Source organism: Salmo salar, chromosome 09 (genome assembly GCF_965601325.2).
Source record: "Salmo salar chromosome 09, fSalSal1, whole genome shotgun sequence".
Lineage (NCBI taxonomy): Eukaryota > Metazoa > Chordata > Actinopteri > Salmoniformes > Salmonidae > Salmo > Salmo salar.
Window position 1 is genome coordinate 35,063,033 of NC_138299.1, and position 20,114 is coordinate 35,083,146.

At 43.3% G+C, this 20,114-nt stretch overlaps 1 protein-coding gene across 1 annotated transcript; it reads right to left on the bottom strand.

Annotated features, from left to right (window-relative positions):
- Positions 1-71: 71 nt before the first annotated feature.
- LOC106611251 (HHIP-like protein 1) lies at positions 72-20,114 on the bottom strand. The gene is made up of 12 exons (XM_014211265.3): positions 19,311-20,114; positions 15,523-15,755; positions 15,240-15,393; positions 14,743-15,002; positions 9,664-9,807; positions 9,308-9,454; positions 8,752-8,933; positions 7,666-7,792; positions 7,320-7,465; positions 7,009-7,090; positions 6,168-6,250; positions 72-5,835 (listed from the first exon to the last, which is right to left on the bottom strand). Exons 1-12 carry the CDS (start codon positions 19,599-19,601, stop codon positions 5,216-5,218), a joined length of 2,469 nt encoding a protein of 822 aa, XP_014066740.1. The 5' UTR covers positions 19,602-20,114; the 3' UTR covers positions 72-5,215.

The following is a 20,114-nucleotide window of genomic DNA, read 5'->3' on the forward strand; positions in this document are numbered from 1 at the left end:
TCGCTGGAAAGCCTATTGTAAATCGGTGTCACGGCTGTCGAAAGGAGAAGAGGACCAAAGTGCAGCGTGTGTGTCGTTCCACATTTTATTTATACTGTGAAACTACACAATACATAAATACACTGAATGAAAAAACAACAAACCGTGACGCAGAGATGAACACATACACAACTCAAAATTAATCACCCACAAAACCTAGGTGGAAAAACCCCTACTTAAGTATGATCTCCAATTAGAGACAACGAGGACCAGCTGCCTCTAATTGGAGATCATCCCAAACAAAACCCCAACATAGAAATACAAAACTAGAACCTAAACATAGAAATAGAAAACATAGAAGAAGAAAAACCTGTCACGCCCTGACCTACCCTACCATAGAAAATAACATCTTTCTATGGTCCGGACGTGACAATCGGACAATGCAGTTAGATTAAGAAGAATTTAAGCTTTTAAAAGATATAAGATACTTGTATGTTCATAAATGTTTCATATTACGATTATTTATCTGAATTGCGCACCCTCCAATTTCACCGGATGCTGTCGACAGGTGTCCCGCTAGCGGGATGCCTAGCCTTATTAAGGAGTCTTTTAGTCCCAGACTTGGCCCCCCAGTTCTGCTTGCCATTCTGTAGCAGAGAGAACAGCCTATGACTTTAGGGCCTTCCTCTGACACCGCCTGGAATAGAGGTCCTGGATGACAGGAAGCTCAGCCCCAGTGATGTACTAGGCCATACGCACTACACTCTGTAGTACCTTGCTGTCGGATGCTGAGCAGTTGCCGTGCCAAGCAGTGATGCAACCAGTCAGGATGCTCTCGACAGCTGTAGAACGTTTTGAGGAACTGAGCTACCTTTCCAAATCTTTTCAGCCTCCTGAGGGGGAAATGCGTTGTCGTGCCCTCTTCAAGACTGTGTTGGTTTGTTTGGACCACGATAGGTTCTAAGTGATGTGGATACCAAGGAACTTGAAGAGCTCGACCTGTTCCACTACAGCCCCGTTTATGTGAATGGGGGAGTGCTCGGCCCTCCTTTTCCTGTATTCCACGATCAGCTCCTTTATCTTGCTCACATTGAGGGAGAGGTTGCCAGGTCTCTGACCTCCTCCCAATAGCCTGTCTAATCATTGTCGGTGGTCAGACCTACCACCGTCCTGTCGCCAGCAAACTTAATGACGGTGTTGCAGCCGTGCATGGCCACGCAGTCGTGGATGAACAGGGAGTGCAGGAGGGGACTAACCGTATTGAGGGTCAGCGAGGCAGATGTATTGTTGCCTACCCTCACCACCTGGGGGCGGCCTGTCAGGAAGTCCAGGATCCAGTTCCAAAGGGAGGTGTTCCATCCCAGTGTCCTTAGTGCCCTCCAAGCTCATCTCTAAACTATGGCAGGGATCATCAACTAGATTCAGCCGCGGGCCAATACAAATAAATATCCAGACTGGATGATCGGGGGCCTGAACATAATTACAAATAATTTGTAGACTGCAAATTGACCGCAAACAGCTCAAACCAATATACTTGACAAACATAATTAGAGATGATTTTCTGGTGTTTTTACAGTCTTATGTCCAACAATGAAAATTCACCCTAAAATATTTTTATCATTTAAAAAAAAAAAAATCTGAAAACTACATTTGACCCACGGGTGGCCAGTTGGGGAACCCTGCACTATGGTGTTGAACGCTGATCTGTAGTTAATGAAAAGCATTTTCACGTAGGTGTTCCTTTTGTCCAGGTGGGAAAGGGCAGTGTGGAGTGCAATAGAGAGTGCATTATCTGTGGATCTGTTGGGGTGCTCATCAGATGTGGCAGGGCTTGAAAACTATTACGGACTACAAAGGGAAACCCAGACGCGAGCTGCCCAGTGACGCGAGCCTACCAGACGAGCTAAATGCCTTTCATGCTCACTTCAAGGCAAGCAACACGGAAGCATTCACGAAAGCACCAACTGTTCTGGATGACTGTGTGATAACGCTCTCGGTAGCTGATGTGAACAAAACCTTTAAACAGGTCAACATACACAAAGCCCCTGGGCCAGACGGATTACCAGGACATGTACTCAAAGCATGCGCGGACCAACTGTCAAGTGTCTTCACTGACATTTTCAACCTCTCCCTGACCGAGTCTATAATACCTATATGTTTCATGCAGACCACCATAGTCCCTGTGCCCAAGGAAGCGAAGGTAACCTGCCTAAATGATTACCGCCCCATGGCACTCACGTCAGTAGCCATGAAGTGCTTTGAAAGGCTGGTCATGGTTCACATCAACACCATCCTCCCAGACACCCTAGACCCACTCCAATTCGCATACCGCCCCAACAGATCCACAGATGACACAATCTCAGCCGCACTCCACACCGCCCTTTCTCACCTGGACAAAAGGAAGACCTATGTGAGAATGCTATTCATCGACTACAGCTCAGCGTTTAACACCATAGTGGCCACTAAGCTCATCACTAAGCTAAGGACTCTGGGACTAAACACCTCCCTCTGCAACTGGATCAAAGACTTCCTGAAGGGCCGCCCCAGGTGGTAAGAGTAGGCAACAACATGTCTGCCACGCTGATCCTTAACACTGGGGCCCCTCAGTGGTGTGTACTTAGTCCCCTCCTGTATTCCCTGTTCACCCACGACTGCGTGGCCAAACATGACTCCAACACCATCATTAAGTTTGCTGATGACACAACACTGATCACCGACAACAATGAGATGGCCTATAGGGAGGAAGTCAGAGAACTGGCAGTGTGGTGCCAGGACAACAACCTCTCCCTCAATGTGAGCAAGACAAAGGAGCTGATCGTGGACTACAGGAAATGGCGGGCCGAACAGGCCCCCATTAACATCGATGGGGCTGTAGTGGAGCGGGTCGAGAGTTTCAAGTTGCTCAGTGTCCACATCACCAACAAACTATCATGGTCCAAACATACCAAGACAGTCGTGAAGAGGGCACAACAAAACCTTTTCCCCCTCTGGAGACTGAAAAGATTTAGCATGGGCCCCCAGATCCTCAAAAGGTTCTACAGCTACACCATCGAAAGCATCCTGAACGGTTGCATCACCGCCTGGTATGGCAACTGCTCGGCATCTGACCGTAAGGCGCTACAGAGGGCACTGCGAACGGCCCAGTACATCACTGGGGCTAAGCTTCCTGCCATCCAGGACCTATATAATAGGCGGTGTCAGAGGAAATCCCATAAAATTGTCAGACTCCAGTCAACCAAGTTATAGAATGTTTCTCTGCTACCGCTGTGCAAGCGGTACCGGAGCGCCAAGTCTAGGACCAAAAGGCTCCTCCACAGCTTCTATCCCCAAGCCATTAGACTGCTTGTACACTGCTGCTACTCACTGTTTGTTACCTATGCAGTCACTTCGCCCCCACCTACATGTACAGATTACCTCAACTAGCCTGTACCCCTGCACACTGACTCTGTACCGGTGCCCCCTGTATATAGCCTCGTTATTGTTGACAGCTTTGCACACAATTGGCATTCTCTCAACCAGATTCATGAGGTAGTCACCTGGAATGCATTTCAATTAACAAATGTGCCTTGTTAAAGTTAATTTGTGGAATTTCTTTCCTTCTTAATGCGTTTGAGCCAATCAGTTGTGTTGTGACAAGGTAGGGTTGGTATACAGTTGAGAGCCCTATTTGGTATAAGACCAAGTCCATATTATGGCAAGAACAGCTCACATAAGCAAAGACAAACGACAGTCCATCATTACTTTAAGGTCAGTCAATCCGGAAAATGTCAAGAACTTTGAAAGTTTCTTCAAGTGCAGTTGCAAAAACCATCAAGCGATATGATGAAACTGGCTCTCATGAGGACCCCCACAGGAAAGAAAGACCCAAAGTTACCTCTGCTGCAGAGGATAAGTCCATTAGAGTTACCAGCCTCAGAAATTGGCAATTAACTGCACCTCAGATTGCAGCCGAAATAAATGCTTCACAGAGTTCAAGTAACTGACACATCTCAACGTCAACTGTTCAGAGGAGAATGTGTGAATCAGGCCTTCGTGGTCGAATTTCCGCAAAGAAACCCCTACTAAAGGATACCAATAAGAAGAAGAGACTTGCTTGTGCCAAGAAAACACGAGCAATGGACATTAGACCGGTGGAAATCTGTCCTTTGGTCTGAAGAGACCAAATGTGAGATTTTTGGTTCCAACCGCTGTGTCTTTGTGAGACGCAGAGTAGGTGAACAGATGATCTACGCATGTGTGGTTCCCAGCTTGAAGCATGGAGGAGGTGGTGTTATGGTGTGGGGATGCTTTGCTGGTGACACTGTCAGTGATTTATTTAGAATTCAAGGCACACTTAACCAGCATGGCTACCACAGCATTCTGCAGCGATACGCCATCCCATCTGGTTTGCGCTTAGTGGGACTATCATTTGTTTTTCATCAGGACAATGACCTAAAACCCACCTCCAGGCTGAGTAAGGGCTATTTGACCAAGAAGGAGAGTGATGGAGTGCTGCATCAGATGACCTGGCCTCCACAATCGCCCGACCTCAACCCAATTGAGATGGTTTGGGATGAATTGGACCGCAGAGTGAAGGAAAAGCAGCCAAGTGCTCAGCATATGTGGGAACTCCTTCAAGACTGTTGGAAAAGCATTCCATGAAGCTGGTTGAGAAAATGCCAAGAGTGTGCAAAGCTGCAATCAAGGCAAAGGTTGGCTACTTTGAAGAAGTGTAACACTTCTTTTGGTTACTTCATGATTCCATATGTGTTATTTCATAGTTTTGATGTCTTCACTATTATTCTACTATGTAGAAAATAGTACAAATATAGAAAAACCCTTGAATGAGTAGGTGTGTCACAACTTTTGACTGGTACTGTATATATATACTGTATGTTTTTTCCATGCCAACTGAGCACATATCTTGCGAGTCTGGTTGGATAATTTATTTCAGCATGTGATCATGAGTGAGTATTAAATAACCTGGTATTCCTTATACATTCATTGAAATACTGTTTAGATGAATTTGCTTTAGAGAAGACAATGTCTTGCATTAGCAAAACCTTCCATTCAAATAGAAATCCTTTAAGACTTTAACGCAACAATTAAATCAGCATTATATTACCTTAATGAAAGAGGTAGACCTATAAGTGCCACCATTGATAACAATTAGACAAAAGTTAGACAACAATATTCCTTGGTTTTAGTTATAATCACTTAGGACACAGTCAGGAATAAATTCAATGGACTCTCATTTCTAGGCATCTACGTAGTCCGAGTTCCCGCATATCACCCCCGCGTCCTCGTAATGGGCACAGTTATGCATACCTACACCTGTGTGTTGACAGCCCAGCAGGCTCTCCTCTGTCCCCTCACACTGTACATCATCCAGAAGAATCCGGAGACTCTTCCCTTCTCCGAATTCCGAGTGCTTGGACGCCTTCAGGGCGAACCGGAACCCCAGCTGTCGACAAACCACTGCTGCATTTTTCGTATTCCACAGGTCGTCGCACACCGTTCCCCACTCCCCGTTGGCGAAGATCTCCACCCTCCCCCGGTCGTCCCGCCCCTGCTCGTCCCCCGCCAGTCTCACCACCCCATTCTGTGGCACAGCTGCTGACGCCGACCCGCTCTCTGACCGATGCTTGCCCTTCTTCCTGCGATTTTTCCGTCGTGTGTGCCTGGGTGGTTTGGTTGTGGTTGGAGGAAGTGTGGTGGTGACGGCAGCAGCCTCTTGCTCCTTCAGAATGTCCATGAGCTCCTGAAGCCAGTCCTTGTCGGACTCGCTTACTGCATACTCAGTGGGATGGGGTCTGACGGGCTCTTCTTGCATGGAGAGATTTGGTCGCTTGGTCGGTAGTTCAACTCCTGTTAATGCTGTAGAATATAAGGATTGGATAACTACATGGACAAGCCGAATGTATAGTTGTGGGAGATTAGGTTATAACTAGCATGTAGGCCTATCTACAGTGTAATAAAAGTTTAATAGGAATCTGGCATTCTCAGAGGCCTAAAAACATCTCTCAAATGACTTAATGATCTGTGAATTGACGATGAAGTGAATAATCTAATTGAAGCAGTGAGGTCTAGTGTGTATTTTACTGACATAAGTGCTTGATTGAGCAAAGGAGGCAAAATAAAACAAACTAAATAAAAGCAGACAGACAGACAGATAGACAGAGATTAATGTTGACAGCCAGCATACTCACTTTCCTTCGGTTTGAATTTGATAAGCTTGCTCTTCACTCTGACAGGCAGCGGGTCATAGTGGCATTGTCTTGGCGGTGCCCGTCTAAAACAGACAAAAGACAAAAAGAAAAGTCTTCAGCAGGGAAGAAAACTAAATCAGAGTGTGAGAAGTAAGAGGTTTGCACCAGTTTCATCAGACTGTTGAGACCTTGGCTCTTTAGATGTATTTGATTAGGTTTCAGCTGGTCTCTTTGCCAAAATAAGGCTAAAGGCCTATTCTACTCTTCCCTTTCCAAACATTGCTGTGGTAGAGACTAATTAAAATCAGCTTCATGAGTGAGTGAAAAACAAATAACTTGACACAATCGTATATAGTGCAGCAGCCATCAGGGAGAGAGAACAAGAGAGAGAGGGAGTGTGAGAAAGAGAGTTTCACACCGTTTCTTTCACTTCTTTCACCTAGAAATCTGGTGAAAGGGAGGGTGAGCCAACCTCGACAGAGGGTAAGAAAATCTCAACAATCACCAAATCAGAGAAAGAATACCGTTCATCAGCAGTTTTGCTATAAGAACACAGAACACAGAGAGACTGAATTGACCATAGAAATCAGATTAACAACTACAGGCACATTCTTCTGATTTAAAATAACCAGATCAGTAATCATGAACTGATGCTCAACATGTTTCACAGATTTGTTTAGTCTTTGTCTCTTTTAAAAAGAGTGTCTATGACAGTGTTGCTTGGCTTCTGCCATCTTCAAGAGAAGAGCAGTTGGCCACTAAACTTAGTTAAAACCTCACCTAACCAAACAGTGGCAGGGTCAGGCTGTTGAAATGGCAGATTATGGCTTTAAATCCTTACCTTGAGGGATCCACCAGTTTGTAAACCACACCGGTGGGAGATGTGGCACTGGGCACTCCAGTTGACATGAAGTACAGTTCTCCTGTTGAGACAGAAAAAAAAAAGTCACCTTCAGTAATTTCAAATCTATCTAGTTTCCTGGACTTGATTTGATTCTCTAATGAGCATGATTTTTAGTCCAGGACTAGGCTTAATCTTGGTTTGGGAAAATGGCATAATGTCTGCAGCCTAGAGACCTGATGCTTAAAAAACCTTTTCCATTGCCTGTGACCAAGGGCAAACAAAGATAGCTTTAATGTGACTCCTCCTACCTGCCTCGTCCTCCGCAAATGAGATGATGTACTGGTAGTAGTTGTTGATTAAGCCAGGGAAGGCACAGGTCAGACCCATACCCATACAGATCTCATGGTAGTCCCACTGACCCGTGTTCTTATTCTCCTGGAGGCTCATCATACGCCTATAGGGAAGAGACTCTACATGTTAGAATGTATTACATTTTTCTGTTTGATTTCCTTATAGGCTATATACGAAAACATAAAACACAACCTTCTGAATATATATTTAAAAAAAAACACCTGCTATACAGTATCAACATCCATAAACCCTTTTAGGATTTGGATTGAACTTAAAATGATGAACACGTACACGGAGTCTTACCCGCTCATAAAGTCTCCAAATATGTACATGCCGTTCAGATTGGGGTATTCACAGCCTCTGTACACATAACCACCAGTCACAGACTTGCCCATCTTGTGAGGGTAGGCATAGATGGGGAGTACATCATCTGGAAGAGAACAGAAGCAGGAGATAAGAGACTTCGTGCAGAGCCTGTGATTTTCCAGAAATCCTGATCTGGAGGATTCCCGGATTTCCTGCTTATTCCCTCCTGAGCACTTCCATTCTAAGCACATAATGACCCTGGAGACCGGGGTTCAATCCCCACGTCACGTCCACCCTTCCCATCTCTTCCCACTCTGGTTCCATTACTGTCTAAGGATAAATAAAGTACAGTTCAAAATAAAACAACTGAAGGAAATCACAGAACAAAACACACCGTGACCCAGCCACAGGATTCCAGCATGGCGATGAGCATTGGAGTTGGCTATACAGCACAAACTCATCTTTCCTTTCAGTTCTCTGCTGCCAATGACTGGAACGAATTGCAAAAATCACTGAAGCTGGAGACTCATATCTCCCTCACTAACTATAAGCATCAGCTGTCAGAGCAGCTCACAGATCATTGCACCTGTACATAGCCCATCTGTAAATAGCCCACCCAACTACCTCATCCCCATATTGTGATTTTTTGTTGTTGTTGCTCCTTTGCACCCCAGTATCTCTACTTGCACATTCATCTTTTGCACATCTATCACTCCAGTGTTTAATTGCTAAATTGTAATTATTTCGCCACTATGGCCTATGTATTGCCTTACCTCCCCAATCTTACTTCATTTGCACACACTGTATATAGACTTTTCTATTGTGTTATTGACTGTACGTTTGTTTATTCCATGTGTAACTCTGTGTTGCTTGTGTCGCACTGCTTTGCTTTATCTTGGCCAGGTCGCAGTTGTAAATGAGAACTTGTTCTCAACTGGCCTACCTGGTTAAATAAAGGTGAAATAATAAATAAATACATCTTGGATTAGGCTAAACTACAGGATGCCGGCAAGAAAATTAGCATTGGAGTTGGCTATACAGCACAAACTCATCTTGGATTAGGCTAAACTACAGGATGCCCACCTAGAGAGCTGTTGGTGCACAGCTTCTTGTCATAACAGGAGAACCCCTCTTTGGCCCTCCAGCCGTAGTTCCTTCCCTTCTCTATGATGTCGATCTCCTCAAACTTGTTCTGTCCCACGTCCCCGCAGAAGATGCGTCCCTTGCCCTCCTTAGTCAGGGGGTCCCCCCGGTCCACAGAACACCTCCATGGGAGAAACAAGAACAAGTCGACCAATAAAACAACTTAAGTGTGGCCTAGGTCTAGCGGTCTACCGTGTCGGCATAGGTTTGAATCTGACCTACTTCCCTTTGACACAACCTCTCTCTATCTTTCCCCACTGTCATCCTCTCTCTATGTGTTCAATAAAGTCAGAAAATACCTTTAAAAAATGCAATAATTACACCAAAAAAAATATATATACTTAAATAATTACAACTAGTTTACACTTTATAACTAAGTTATTACTTATTTATTCCATGCACTAATGTAAACTCTTACCAGACTTTTTTAGTTGTCAGTGTAATGTTTCATGAATGAAAGCATATTACGTTGTAAAGTGGTGGGAAAAAGGAGCACCTCCACATGTTGCGCACCCCGTAAGCATAGACCTCAGGGCGCGCCCCACGCTCATGCACGAACGGGTTGTCAGAAGGGATCCGGTACAGGGGACCTCTGTCATTGTCATCAACATCGATCCGGAGAACTTTGCCTAACAGGGCTGACCTGCAGAAGACAGCAGCATTAATGTGGAACATAACACTGTGTCTTTCTGTAAGTATGATTACTGATTGTCTTTGTGGTTTTTAATGTTTTTTTTTATGTAAATGGAAGCAACGTATTATTAGCAACAGTGTTAATGTTAACAGCTGTAACTAATTGTTCAAGTTATATGATTCAATGTGAGTTCCACAAGTTTTCCTCTCTTCTCTCACTTGTTCTGAGAGTTTCCATATTTCCCAAAGGGGTCACCAGCCATGCCCCCGTCTCCAGTGAAAATGTACAGGTAACCGTCATCAGCAAACATCACCATTCCTCCATTGTGATTGGACGCAGGCTCGTCAACCTCCAGAATGATCCTGAGAAAGTGTTGGACACAGAGAAATCAGTGAAAGAAAATCATACAGTAAAAGTATTGGCATAGATTTTGTTTGAGCAAAACGTCTTATAGAGAAACCTCCCATTGAATTCCTGTGCAATGACACTGTCCGATTTTTGGAGAAGCAGACACCTTTTGGAAACATGATACCTCGCCGGTCCATGTGTAATGTTTTCAATTTGAAAGAAAACTAACTGCATATTTAAGGAATAGCTAGGCCTATGTAATGAAAGTTTAGGCTGTAGATATATCCGCAAGCAGCTTGCTAGCCAGCTGGCTAAAAACAGCAATAAAGCAGGCCTTTAAGCTTCCCACATCTCCTCCATATGAAATAACAAGATTTATAAATAATTAGCACTGGCAAATATTCTTATTGTCTACTCGCCAGGGTAACCTACAACCTTGCTCCCATATCAGCTAAAAATAGAATCATCATATCATGGAGAAATGGCACATGGCTACCAGCTATTTTTACCATGTAGCATTAGTTATTACTTCTCAACAAATGAGATTTTGGGGGGGATTCTACACTGAACAAAAATGTAAACACAACATATAAAGTGTTGGTCCCATGTTTCATGAGCTCAAATAAAAGATCCCAGAAATGTTCCATACGCACAAAAAGTGTATTTCTCTCAAATGTGCATAAATTTGTTTACATCCCTGTTAGTGAGCACTTCTCTTTTGCCAAGATAATCCATCCACCTGACAGGTGTGCCATATCAAGAAGCTGATTAAACAGCGTGATCATTACATATGTGCACCTTGTGCTGGGGACAATAAAAGGCCATTCTGAAATGTGCAGTTTTGTCACACAACACAATGCCATAGATGTCTCAAGTTGAGGGAGCATGCAACTGGCATGCTGACTGCAGGAATGTCTACCAGAGCTGTTGCCAGAAATTGAATGTTATTTTTTCTACCATAAGCCGCCTCCATTGTCATTTTAGAAAATTTGGCAGTACGTCCAACCGGCCTCACAACCCCAGACCACGTGTAACCATGGCAGCCCAGGACCTCCACATACGGCTTCTTCACCCGCATGATCATCTGAGACCAGCCCTCCAGACAGCTGATAAAACTGTGGGTTTGCGCAACCAAATAATTTCTGCACAAACTGTCAGAAACCGTCTCAGGGAAGCTCCTCTGTGTCCTCGACCTGAGTGCAGTTTGGCGTCACAACCGACTTCTGTGGTAAGTGCTCACCTTCGATGGCCACCGGCATGCTGGAGAAGTGTGCTCTTCATGGATGAATCCCAGTTTCAACTTTACCGGGCAGATGGCAGACAGTGTCGTGTGGGCGAGCGGTTTGCTGATGTCAATGTTGTGTTCAGGGTGCCCCATGGTGGCAGTGGGGTTATGGTTTTGGCAGGAATAAGCTACGGACAATGTACACAATAGCATTTTATTGATGGCAATTTCAATGCACAGAGATACTGTGAAGAGATTCTGAGGCCCATTAGCTTGCCATTCATCCGTTGCTATCACCTCATGTTTCAGCATGATAATGCCTTTCGGTTATTGGCCAAACGCTCTAACCACTAGGCAAAAAGCAGCAGTAAAATAACAGCAGCGAGGCTACAGTATATACAGGGGGTACTGGTATAGAGTCAATGTGACTTTAGAGTCAATGTAACTTTTTGAGGATCTGAGGACCCATGTCAAATCTTTTCAGTCTCCTGAAGGGGAATAGGCTTTGTCGTGCCCTTTTCACGACTGTCTTGGTGTGTTTGGACCATGACAGTTTGTTGGTGATGTGGACACCAAGGAACTTGAAGTTCTCAGCCTGCTCCACTTCAGCCCCGTCAATGAGAATGGGGGCGTGCTCCGTCCTCCTTTTTCTGTAGTCCACAATCATCTCCTTTGTCTTAATCACGTTGAGGGAGAGGTTGTTATCCTGGCACCACACGGCCAGGTCTCTGACCTCCTCCCTATAGGCTGTCTCATCGTTGTGTCATCGGCAAACTTAATGATGGTGTTGGAGTCGTGCCTGGCCATGCAGTCATGAGAGAACAGGGAGGATAGGAGGGGACCAAGCACGCACCCCTGAGGGGCCCCCATGTTGAGGATCAGCGTGGCAGATGTGTTGTTACCTACCCTTACCACCTGGGCCCATCAGTAAGTCCAGGGTCCAGTTGCAGAGGGAGGTGTTTAGTCCCAGGGTCCTTAGTTTAGTGATGAGCTTTGAGGGCACTATGGTGTTGAACGCTGAGCTGTAGTCATTGAATAGCATTCTCACATAGGTGTTTCTTTTGTCCAGGTGGGAAAGGGCAGTGTGGAGTACAATAGAGATTGCTTCATCTGTGGATCTGTTGGGGCGGTATGCAAACTGGAGTGGGTCTAGGGTTTCTGGGATGATGGTGTTGATGTGAGCCATGACCAACCTTTCAAAGCAATTCTTGGCTACAGACGTGAGTGCAACGGGTCGGTAGTCATTTAGGCAGGTTACCCTAGTGTTCTTGGGCACAGGGACTATGGTGGTCTGCTTGAAACATGCTGGTATTACAGACTCAGTCAGGGACAGGTTGAAAATGTCAGTGAAGTCACTTGCCAGTTGGTCCGCGCATGCTTGGAGTACACGTCCTGGTAATCCGTCTGGCCCTGTGGCCTTGTGAATGTTGACCTGTTTAAAGGTCTTACTCACATCAGCTACGGAGCAGTGTCGATCATACAGTCGTCCGGAACAGCTGATGCTCTTATGCATGCTTCAGTGTTGCTTGCTTCAAAGCGAGCATAGAAGTAATTTAGCTCATCTGGTAGGCTCATGTCACTGGGCAGCTCGCAGCTGTGCTTCCCTTTGTAGTCTGTAATAGTTTACAAGCCCTGCCACATCCGATGAGCGTCGGAGCCAGTGTAGTACGATTCCAGGCTCATAGCAAAGGGTCTGAATACTTATGTAAATAAGGTATTACCGTTTTTTATATTTAATACATTTGCTAAAAATTGTAAAGACCTGTTTTTGCTTTGCATTATGGATATTGTGTGTAGATTGATGAGGATACATTTTTTAAATCCATTTTAGAATAAGACATAACAAAATGTGGAAAAGGTTAGGGGTCTGAATAATTTCTGAATGCACTGTGTATATGTATGTGTATATATATATATATATATATATATATATATATTATATATATATATTCTGTTATGTCTTATTCTAAAATTGATTTAAAAAAATGTATCCTCATCAATATAATAAATATAATATAATAAATATAATAAATATACAACAATAGACAAATATAATGCTAATATTACACCATGCTCATAAATGTAGCCCATACATTCATTCTTTGTAACAATTAGATATTTCATTGCTTTAATCTAGTAGCTAGCACATCTTGATCATGTGTTGTTCCTTCTCTCTTTCTAGAAGCAATCAGTTACAACTAAAAAAGACCGATTGAGGGCTTCAATCAAACTGAAGACAGAGAAATATGTGTGCACCAGGTCAAGGATTCTTGCATGGATGGCTTTGAGATGTCAGTTAACAATAATTCATTTTGGAAAAATAATATGAATTGCCATATTAGGCATAACTCAATTTTATGTTGCTTTTCTTCCACCCAAGCCTTATACACCTGAGCTAGGATGAAGAGACAACTAGTAGACAACTGTCTCTTAATAAGGAAGTTACAGTCTAGATTGAATATCATAATTAGTTGATTCATTTGGATCAATTGTTTTGAGACCTGAAATCTTGTATACTGTGGTTCTCTAGGAACAGTTGACCACACATTTAAAGGTAGATTTAGTAGGCTTAAGTCCCAGTTTATGCTAGCAACATCGTTTGTTTATATAGCATTTATGAAAGGCAGAAACATTGTTTCCTTGCTGAAAAATATATAGAATGCCAGTTTTAGTTAGAAGCATAGCAACATCAAGGCAACTTTGTAACAGCTGACCTCGTTTTTACAAAGCCAAACCCACCCATTAGCTGCTGAGTCTACCTTTCAAGATGCCAAAATAGAAAATGTTTTCAGCAATTGTTTTCAGTATCCTAATTTTGTTTTAGTTTGGTGTTTACTGATTGTTTCAGTGCATACATTCAACAAGCTTTGGACGAAGGACTTCCACAGGGCTGCCATCTCCAAAGTTCACTCAAAAAGGCAATAGTTCTGAACTGGGTTTGATTGAGTTTTTGTTGATTTAATTATTAAAATGTTGTTTATTATCTTTTACACTTCCATTGGTTGAAAGCTATTTCTCAGTTAACACTTGGCTCATGTAAGTTCTGTAGTTGCCCCTTTAAATATCGTAAGGTCAACATACCCATGGTGTTCACATTTCTCTCATGTAAATGTTGTAGCTACATAAAAATATTAAATAAACTATTTATTTGGGAAATATCCAGTCTTTGCTCTAATCTTCATTAGCATGCAGACGATTTCAAGTTGTATTTGATTTATTTTTATCTGTTAAGACATTGAATACATGTTGTTTAGTATATTTAGTACATTTCATATGTTCAGTTCTCTGTGAGAAGCAAGTTCCTTTAAAGCGATATGTGATTGGTATATGTAGATACAACATTTCAATGTTGTTAACACACAGTAACCAAAAACCTGATCTAATTTACATATTCATATTGAGTTTGCAGCAAATTTGCAGCAAACAGTAGAATGTTTGCCACAAGTTTCGCAGAATTGTTTGCCAGAAGTTCACAAGTCGACGCAAATTTGCCGCAACAGTTTACCACACAATTAACTGCATGTGAAAATATGAGCTGGCCCAAAGGTTTGCCGCAACAGTTTGCCAGAAGCCTGTTTTTTCTGTAAGGGCTGCCTCCGTAGAGTGTGTAGACCCCTTTACAGAACATGGAGAAAAAGAATGATCAGGATGTGTGTTAATGGGGCACATTCAGCAGCCATTTTTGGGGCCAGAACACAACTCAACACACTGCACATAACTGTACCTCTCAGACCCGTGGTCCACCACGTTCATGTCGCTGAGGGAGACGCGGAACTCGCTGATCCTGATCCTCTCATCGAAGCCAATCTCCACGGAGTAGTATACATACAGCTTCCTGTTGTACTTGTAGTTGGGGTGAAAGGTCATGCCCAGGAAGCCCCTCTCGTCCCCCTCCCAGGGCGACGTCAGAACGGCCTTGGTGATGTTCAAGAACGGCTTCTCCAGCTTGGAGCGGTCGGGCAGGTACGTCCACACCAGACCCACCTACGATACGATAATAACTTTATTACAGAAATTCATTTTTGTGAGGCCAACATATACATACAACAAAATACACAAAATCAATAGGGCGGTTTCCAGGATGCAGATTAAACTTTTCTCCATTGAATTTATTTTTGAGGCCAGATCAGGACTTGGCTTAATCTGTGTCTGCATGAGAAACCGCCCCTATTATACCACAATGCAATACAAAAACTGTTAAAGTAAAGTGAGCACACACACCTGCTCCGCTATAAAGAAGCGGTGTGTTCCGTCGTTGGCGTAAACCATGGCCAGGGGGTTCCGTAGGCCATTGGCTATTTCCTCCAGGCAGAGCTGCAGGCAACCCTCGGGGTCGGCCCGGACCCGGCCCAAGTTCTGTGTCAGCTGTTCGTTGCTGAGGAGGTGTGTACAAAAGTTTTTTCATTCAATCAATTAAACTGTACAGTCAATAAGAATCCCATAACAATTTTGAACATTTGCCCTACCCCACCCCCAATTCCAAGCAAACCCTTTGAAGCCCAACCTGAGAAGGTGTGGGTAACAGTAGTCTGGGTCCTCCAGCTCCAGGTGCTGGCAGAAGCGGTCCTGGTCCGGCTCGGCTTCGGCTAGCTGCGGGTCGTCGGAGAGCAAGGTGATGGTGGAACGGCATTTGAGCCAGAACTGTGAGCAGTAGTCAGGGCAGAGGCCAGGGAGGGTTCTGATAGGGGTGCTGGGGTCCTCAGCATCAAAGAGGTGAGCTGCATATGGAGAGCATTCCTGAAGGAGGGGAAAAAGAAAGGGAACGAGGAAGGTGGAGAAAATGGAGAAGTGAGAAGGGAGTCAGGGACCAACCAAACTCTTTCATTTGGGCAGCCCCCCTGTCATCTTATACATTTTGCCTGTTTCTGTGAAGCACATACACTTTCGATTTGATGAGATACGCTTGTCATGACAACATGCATCTTAGCAGTTTAAGTTTATTTCTCTCAAATTGTGTGCACAAATTTGTTTCCATCCCTGTTAGTAAGCATTTCTCGTTTGCCAAGATATTCCATCCACCTGACAGGTGTGGCATATCAAGAAGCTGATTAAACAGCATTATCATTACACAGGCACACCTTGTGCTGGGGACAATAAAAGGCCACTCTAAAATGTGCAGTTTTGCCACACAACACAATGCCACAGATGTCTCATGTTTTGAGGGTGCTTGCAATTGGCATGCTTACTGCAGAGCTGTTGCCAGATAATTTATTGTTAATTTCTCTACCATAAGCCACCTCCAACGTTGTTTTATAGAATTTGGCAGTACGTCCAACCGACCTCAAAACCGCACTCCACGTGTAACCACGCCAGCCCAGGACCTCCACACCCGGCTTCTTCAACGAACACAATTGCATTTTTATCAATAGCAATTTTAATGCACTGAGATACTGTGACAAGATCCTGAGGCCCATTGTCGTGCCATTCATCCGCCGCCATCATCTCATGTTTAAACATGATAATGCACAGCCCCATTTCTCAAGGACTTGTACACATTTCCTGGAAGCTGAAAATGTCCCAGTTATTCCATGGCCTGCATACTTACCAGACATGTCACCCATTGAGCATGTTTGGGATGCTCTGGATTGACGTGTACGACAGCGTGTTCCATTTCCCGTCAATATCCAGCAACTGCGTAAAGCTATTGAAGAGGAGTGGGACAACATTCCACAGGCCACAATGAACATCATGTTCAACTATGTGAAGGACATGTGTGGCGCTGCATGAGGCAAATAGTGGTCACACCAGATACTGACCGGTTTTCTGATCCATGCCCCTACCTTTTTTTTAAAGGTGCATATCTGATGCATATCTGTATCCCCAGTCATGTGAAATCCATAGATTAGAACCTAATTTATGTATTTTAATTAACTGGTTTCCTTATATGGTCTCCTGAGTAGCGCAGCGGTCTAAGACAATGCATCTCAGTGCAACAGGCGTCACTGCAGTACCTGGTTCGAATCCAGGCTGCATCATATCCGGCTGTGATTGGGAGTCCCATAGGGCAGCGCACAATTGGCCCAGCGTCGTCCGAGTTTGGCTGGGTAGGCCATCATTGAAAATAAGAGTTTGTTCTTAATAACCTGTTGGGGCTCGGGGGCAGTATTGAGAAATTTTGAAAAAAATATGTGCCCATTTTTAACTGCCTCCTACACCAACTCAGAAGCTAGGATATGCATATTATTAACACATTCGGATAGAAAACACTCTGAATTTTCTAAAACAGTTTGAATGGTGTCTGTAAGTATAACAAAACTCATATTGCAGGCAAAAACCTGTGAAAAATAGATTTAAAAAAATGTGAATTTTGTGACTGTACTATTTAGTGTCATTGTTTTATAGATACCATAGTGAGAAAGGATTCATTTCGCAACACCTACGGCTTCCACTAGATGTCAACGATCTTTATAAAGTTGTTTGAAGCGTCTATGATAAACAGAGAGCAAATTAGAATGCAAGGAAGTTGACATGTCGTCACTTCATTTCTTTGCGCCTGCGCATAAATCTGAGAAGCGTGAGTTTGTCATTATTGTTTATCTAGACATAGGATAGGTTGTGTGAAAATATTACTGATGTTTAACGTTAAAAATGGACCAAAAGATTAATGCTAAACAACATTTGACATGTTTGAACGAACGTAAATAGATTATTTACTAGGTTTCTTTAGCTTTTCGGCGTGATTTTACACCCCCCCCACCACGTTTTGTGGGAGCATAATGAACGCTAACTACTTGGTGTTATTTGGACATAAATTATGAACTTTGTCAAAAGAAACCACATTTGTTCCGGACCTGGGATTCCTGGCAGTGCCTTCTGATGGAGATAATCAAAGGTAAGGGGATATTTACAATGTTATTATCGATATTAGATGATGCTAACTGTATAGCATAGCTTATTGTTCTTAGCATAGCACCCCGTTTATTGCAAAATGTGATTTCCCAGTAAAGTTATTTTGAGATCTGGCCATTCGGTAGCAATTACGAGATGATAATATATTATTCTTTGAATGACAATATTATAATTTACCAATGTTTTCGAATAGTAATTTTGTTATGTTCACCGGAAGCATTTCAGAGAAGAAAAAAATCTGAATTTCACGCTACTGTAAAATGCTGTTTTTGGATATAAATATGAACTTGATGGAACAAAAAATGCATGTATTGTATAACATAATGTCCTAGGAGTGTCATCTGATGGAGATTGACAAAGGTTAGTGCATAATTCTAGCTGGTTTCTGCTTTTGGTGACGCCTGACCTTGAATTGAAAATGGATGTTTGTACTTTTGTGGCTATGTACTGTCCTAACATAATCTAACTTTATGCTTTTGCAGTAAAGCCTCTTTGAAAATCGAACAATGTGGTTAGATTAAGGAGATGTTTATCTTTTAAATTGTGTAAAATAGTTGATTGTTTGAGAAATTGAAATTATTAGATTTTTGATGTTTTGAATTTCCAGCCTTGTTAGCAATCCCGACTCGGGGTTCATTGCTAACCTGTAGCCCCAACAGGTGTTCTTAACTGACCTGCCTAGTTAAATAAAGGTTATAAACTGTAACTCAGTAAAATGTTGCATTGATATTTTTGTTCAGTGTTGCTAGATAGTGTGGCAAGGGTGACATCACTCCAAAAAATGTACAACTATAGCCTTAACGTCTACTGTTATGTTTTTATATAAAAGAAGACTCCGGTAAAAACGGAATGATTTTCAACACTCCAAAGTTCCAACTTTGGCAAACAAGTTTCAAATTCTCGCTTAAGTTTCTATCCACAAGCATAAACTAGCTAGCTGGGAAGGGCTCATCGGGATGATTGACTGAACTGAATTTGTTTGTCTCCACCTGACTCTCGCTGCTCCACAAACCTCTTCATTTTGCACAAAAATCATAAATTTAGGCACCAGGCATGTCCGTAAAGCCTCTACCCGTTCTATAGTTAATCTCATGCTATTCTACACATTTTGCCATGAGGCAGAGCATACATTTTTAAGTTTTAAAGCTAATTTCCTGTAATAAAAATAAATAATGGCTTATGAAGTGTTCATATGCTATCTGGGAGGCCTCGGGGACCCCAACAAAGCTTTGGGTTGGGGGTCCTAAAGCCCGTCTTGTGGGTGTGTGTGCCAGGCTATGCCAGTGCCTAAAAACGAAAGTCAGATCAGACCATTTTATTTCTAATAAGTGCCGCCGTATAACAAGAATATGCCTCTACAAACATGCCGGGACTTGCCAAGAACAGATGGATGATGTAATTCTGAAAACAACCAAGTAACGACCTTACCCGCGCTTTGCTTACCTGGCAGAGAAGGTCCTGCACATACCCAGCACAGCTGGCATATCCATAATAGTCGAAATTGTCCATGATCTTATAGAATTTAGCCATCAATTCCTTGTCCTTGGCAGAGTCGCAGCAGCCGAAGTTCCTGTACATTGCGCAGAACTGGAGGTCATCTTTAGGCTTGAAGGGGGGCTTGAAATCCAAACATTGTGGGTGTAAGAACACAGGTGCTATAAAAAATGCCAACAAATATAACCGAATGATCGGTGAGTGCCAAACACGGCCGAGTAAATCACAACAATACAACATTCTGACGTTGCTTCAGGTCAATTAAAGTGCCCCACTTGAACCTCATGGATCAGAAATGTATGCAAACCAGCAAAAAACGAGGCTCCCTCCGGTTCTACAGTCCCGTAGACGCCTTGTGTGTTTGAGAGAGAGCGATCGGTTCACTGCACTTTGTTCTATTTCTTTAATAATCAACTTTCGACGGAATGCAGTCCATTTAATTTGTTATTCCACCGCGCAAGACATTACGTCGTCTCCGTCTCTTTGTAGCCTATCTTTAGGCTAGTTTAGAGTTCTCGTGCTACCCGTCCCGGCCCCGTCTTAAGAAATGCAGCAGAGTATTTTGCTGTCTGTTTCCTCCGTTTTGTAAGTGTGCTTGATCGCAGACGTAACTCATCTTTGCTCCACTATTACTATTCATATCCCCTGTCTGCCTTGATACCCGCACAAAACACAACAATAGGAGAGGAAGTCATGGTAACAGTCCTGTCTGAGACGGTTGTGTTTTCAGATAGGCATCAAAACATTGAGAAG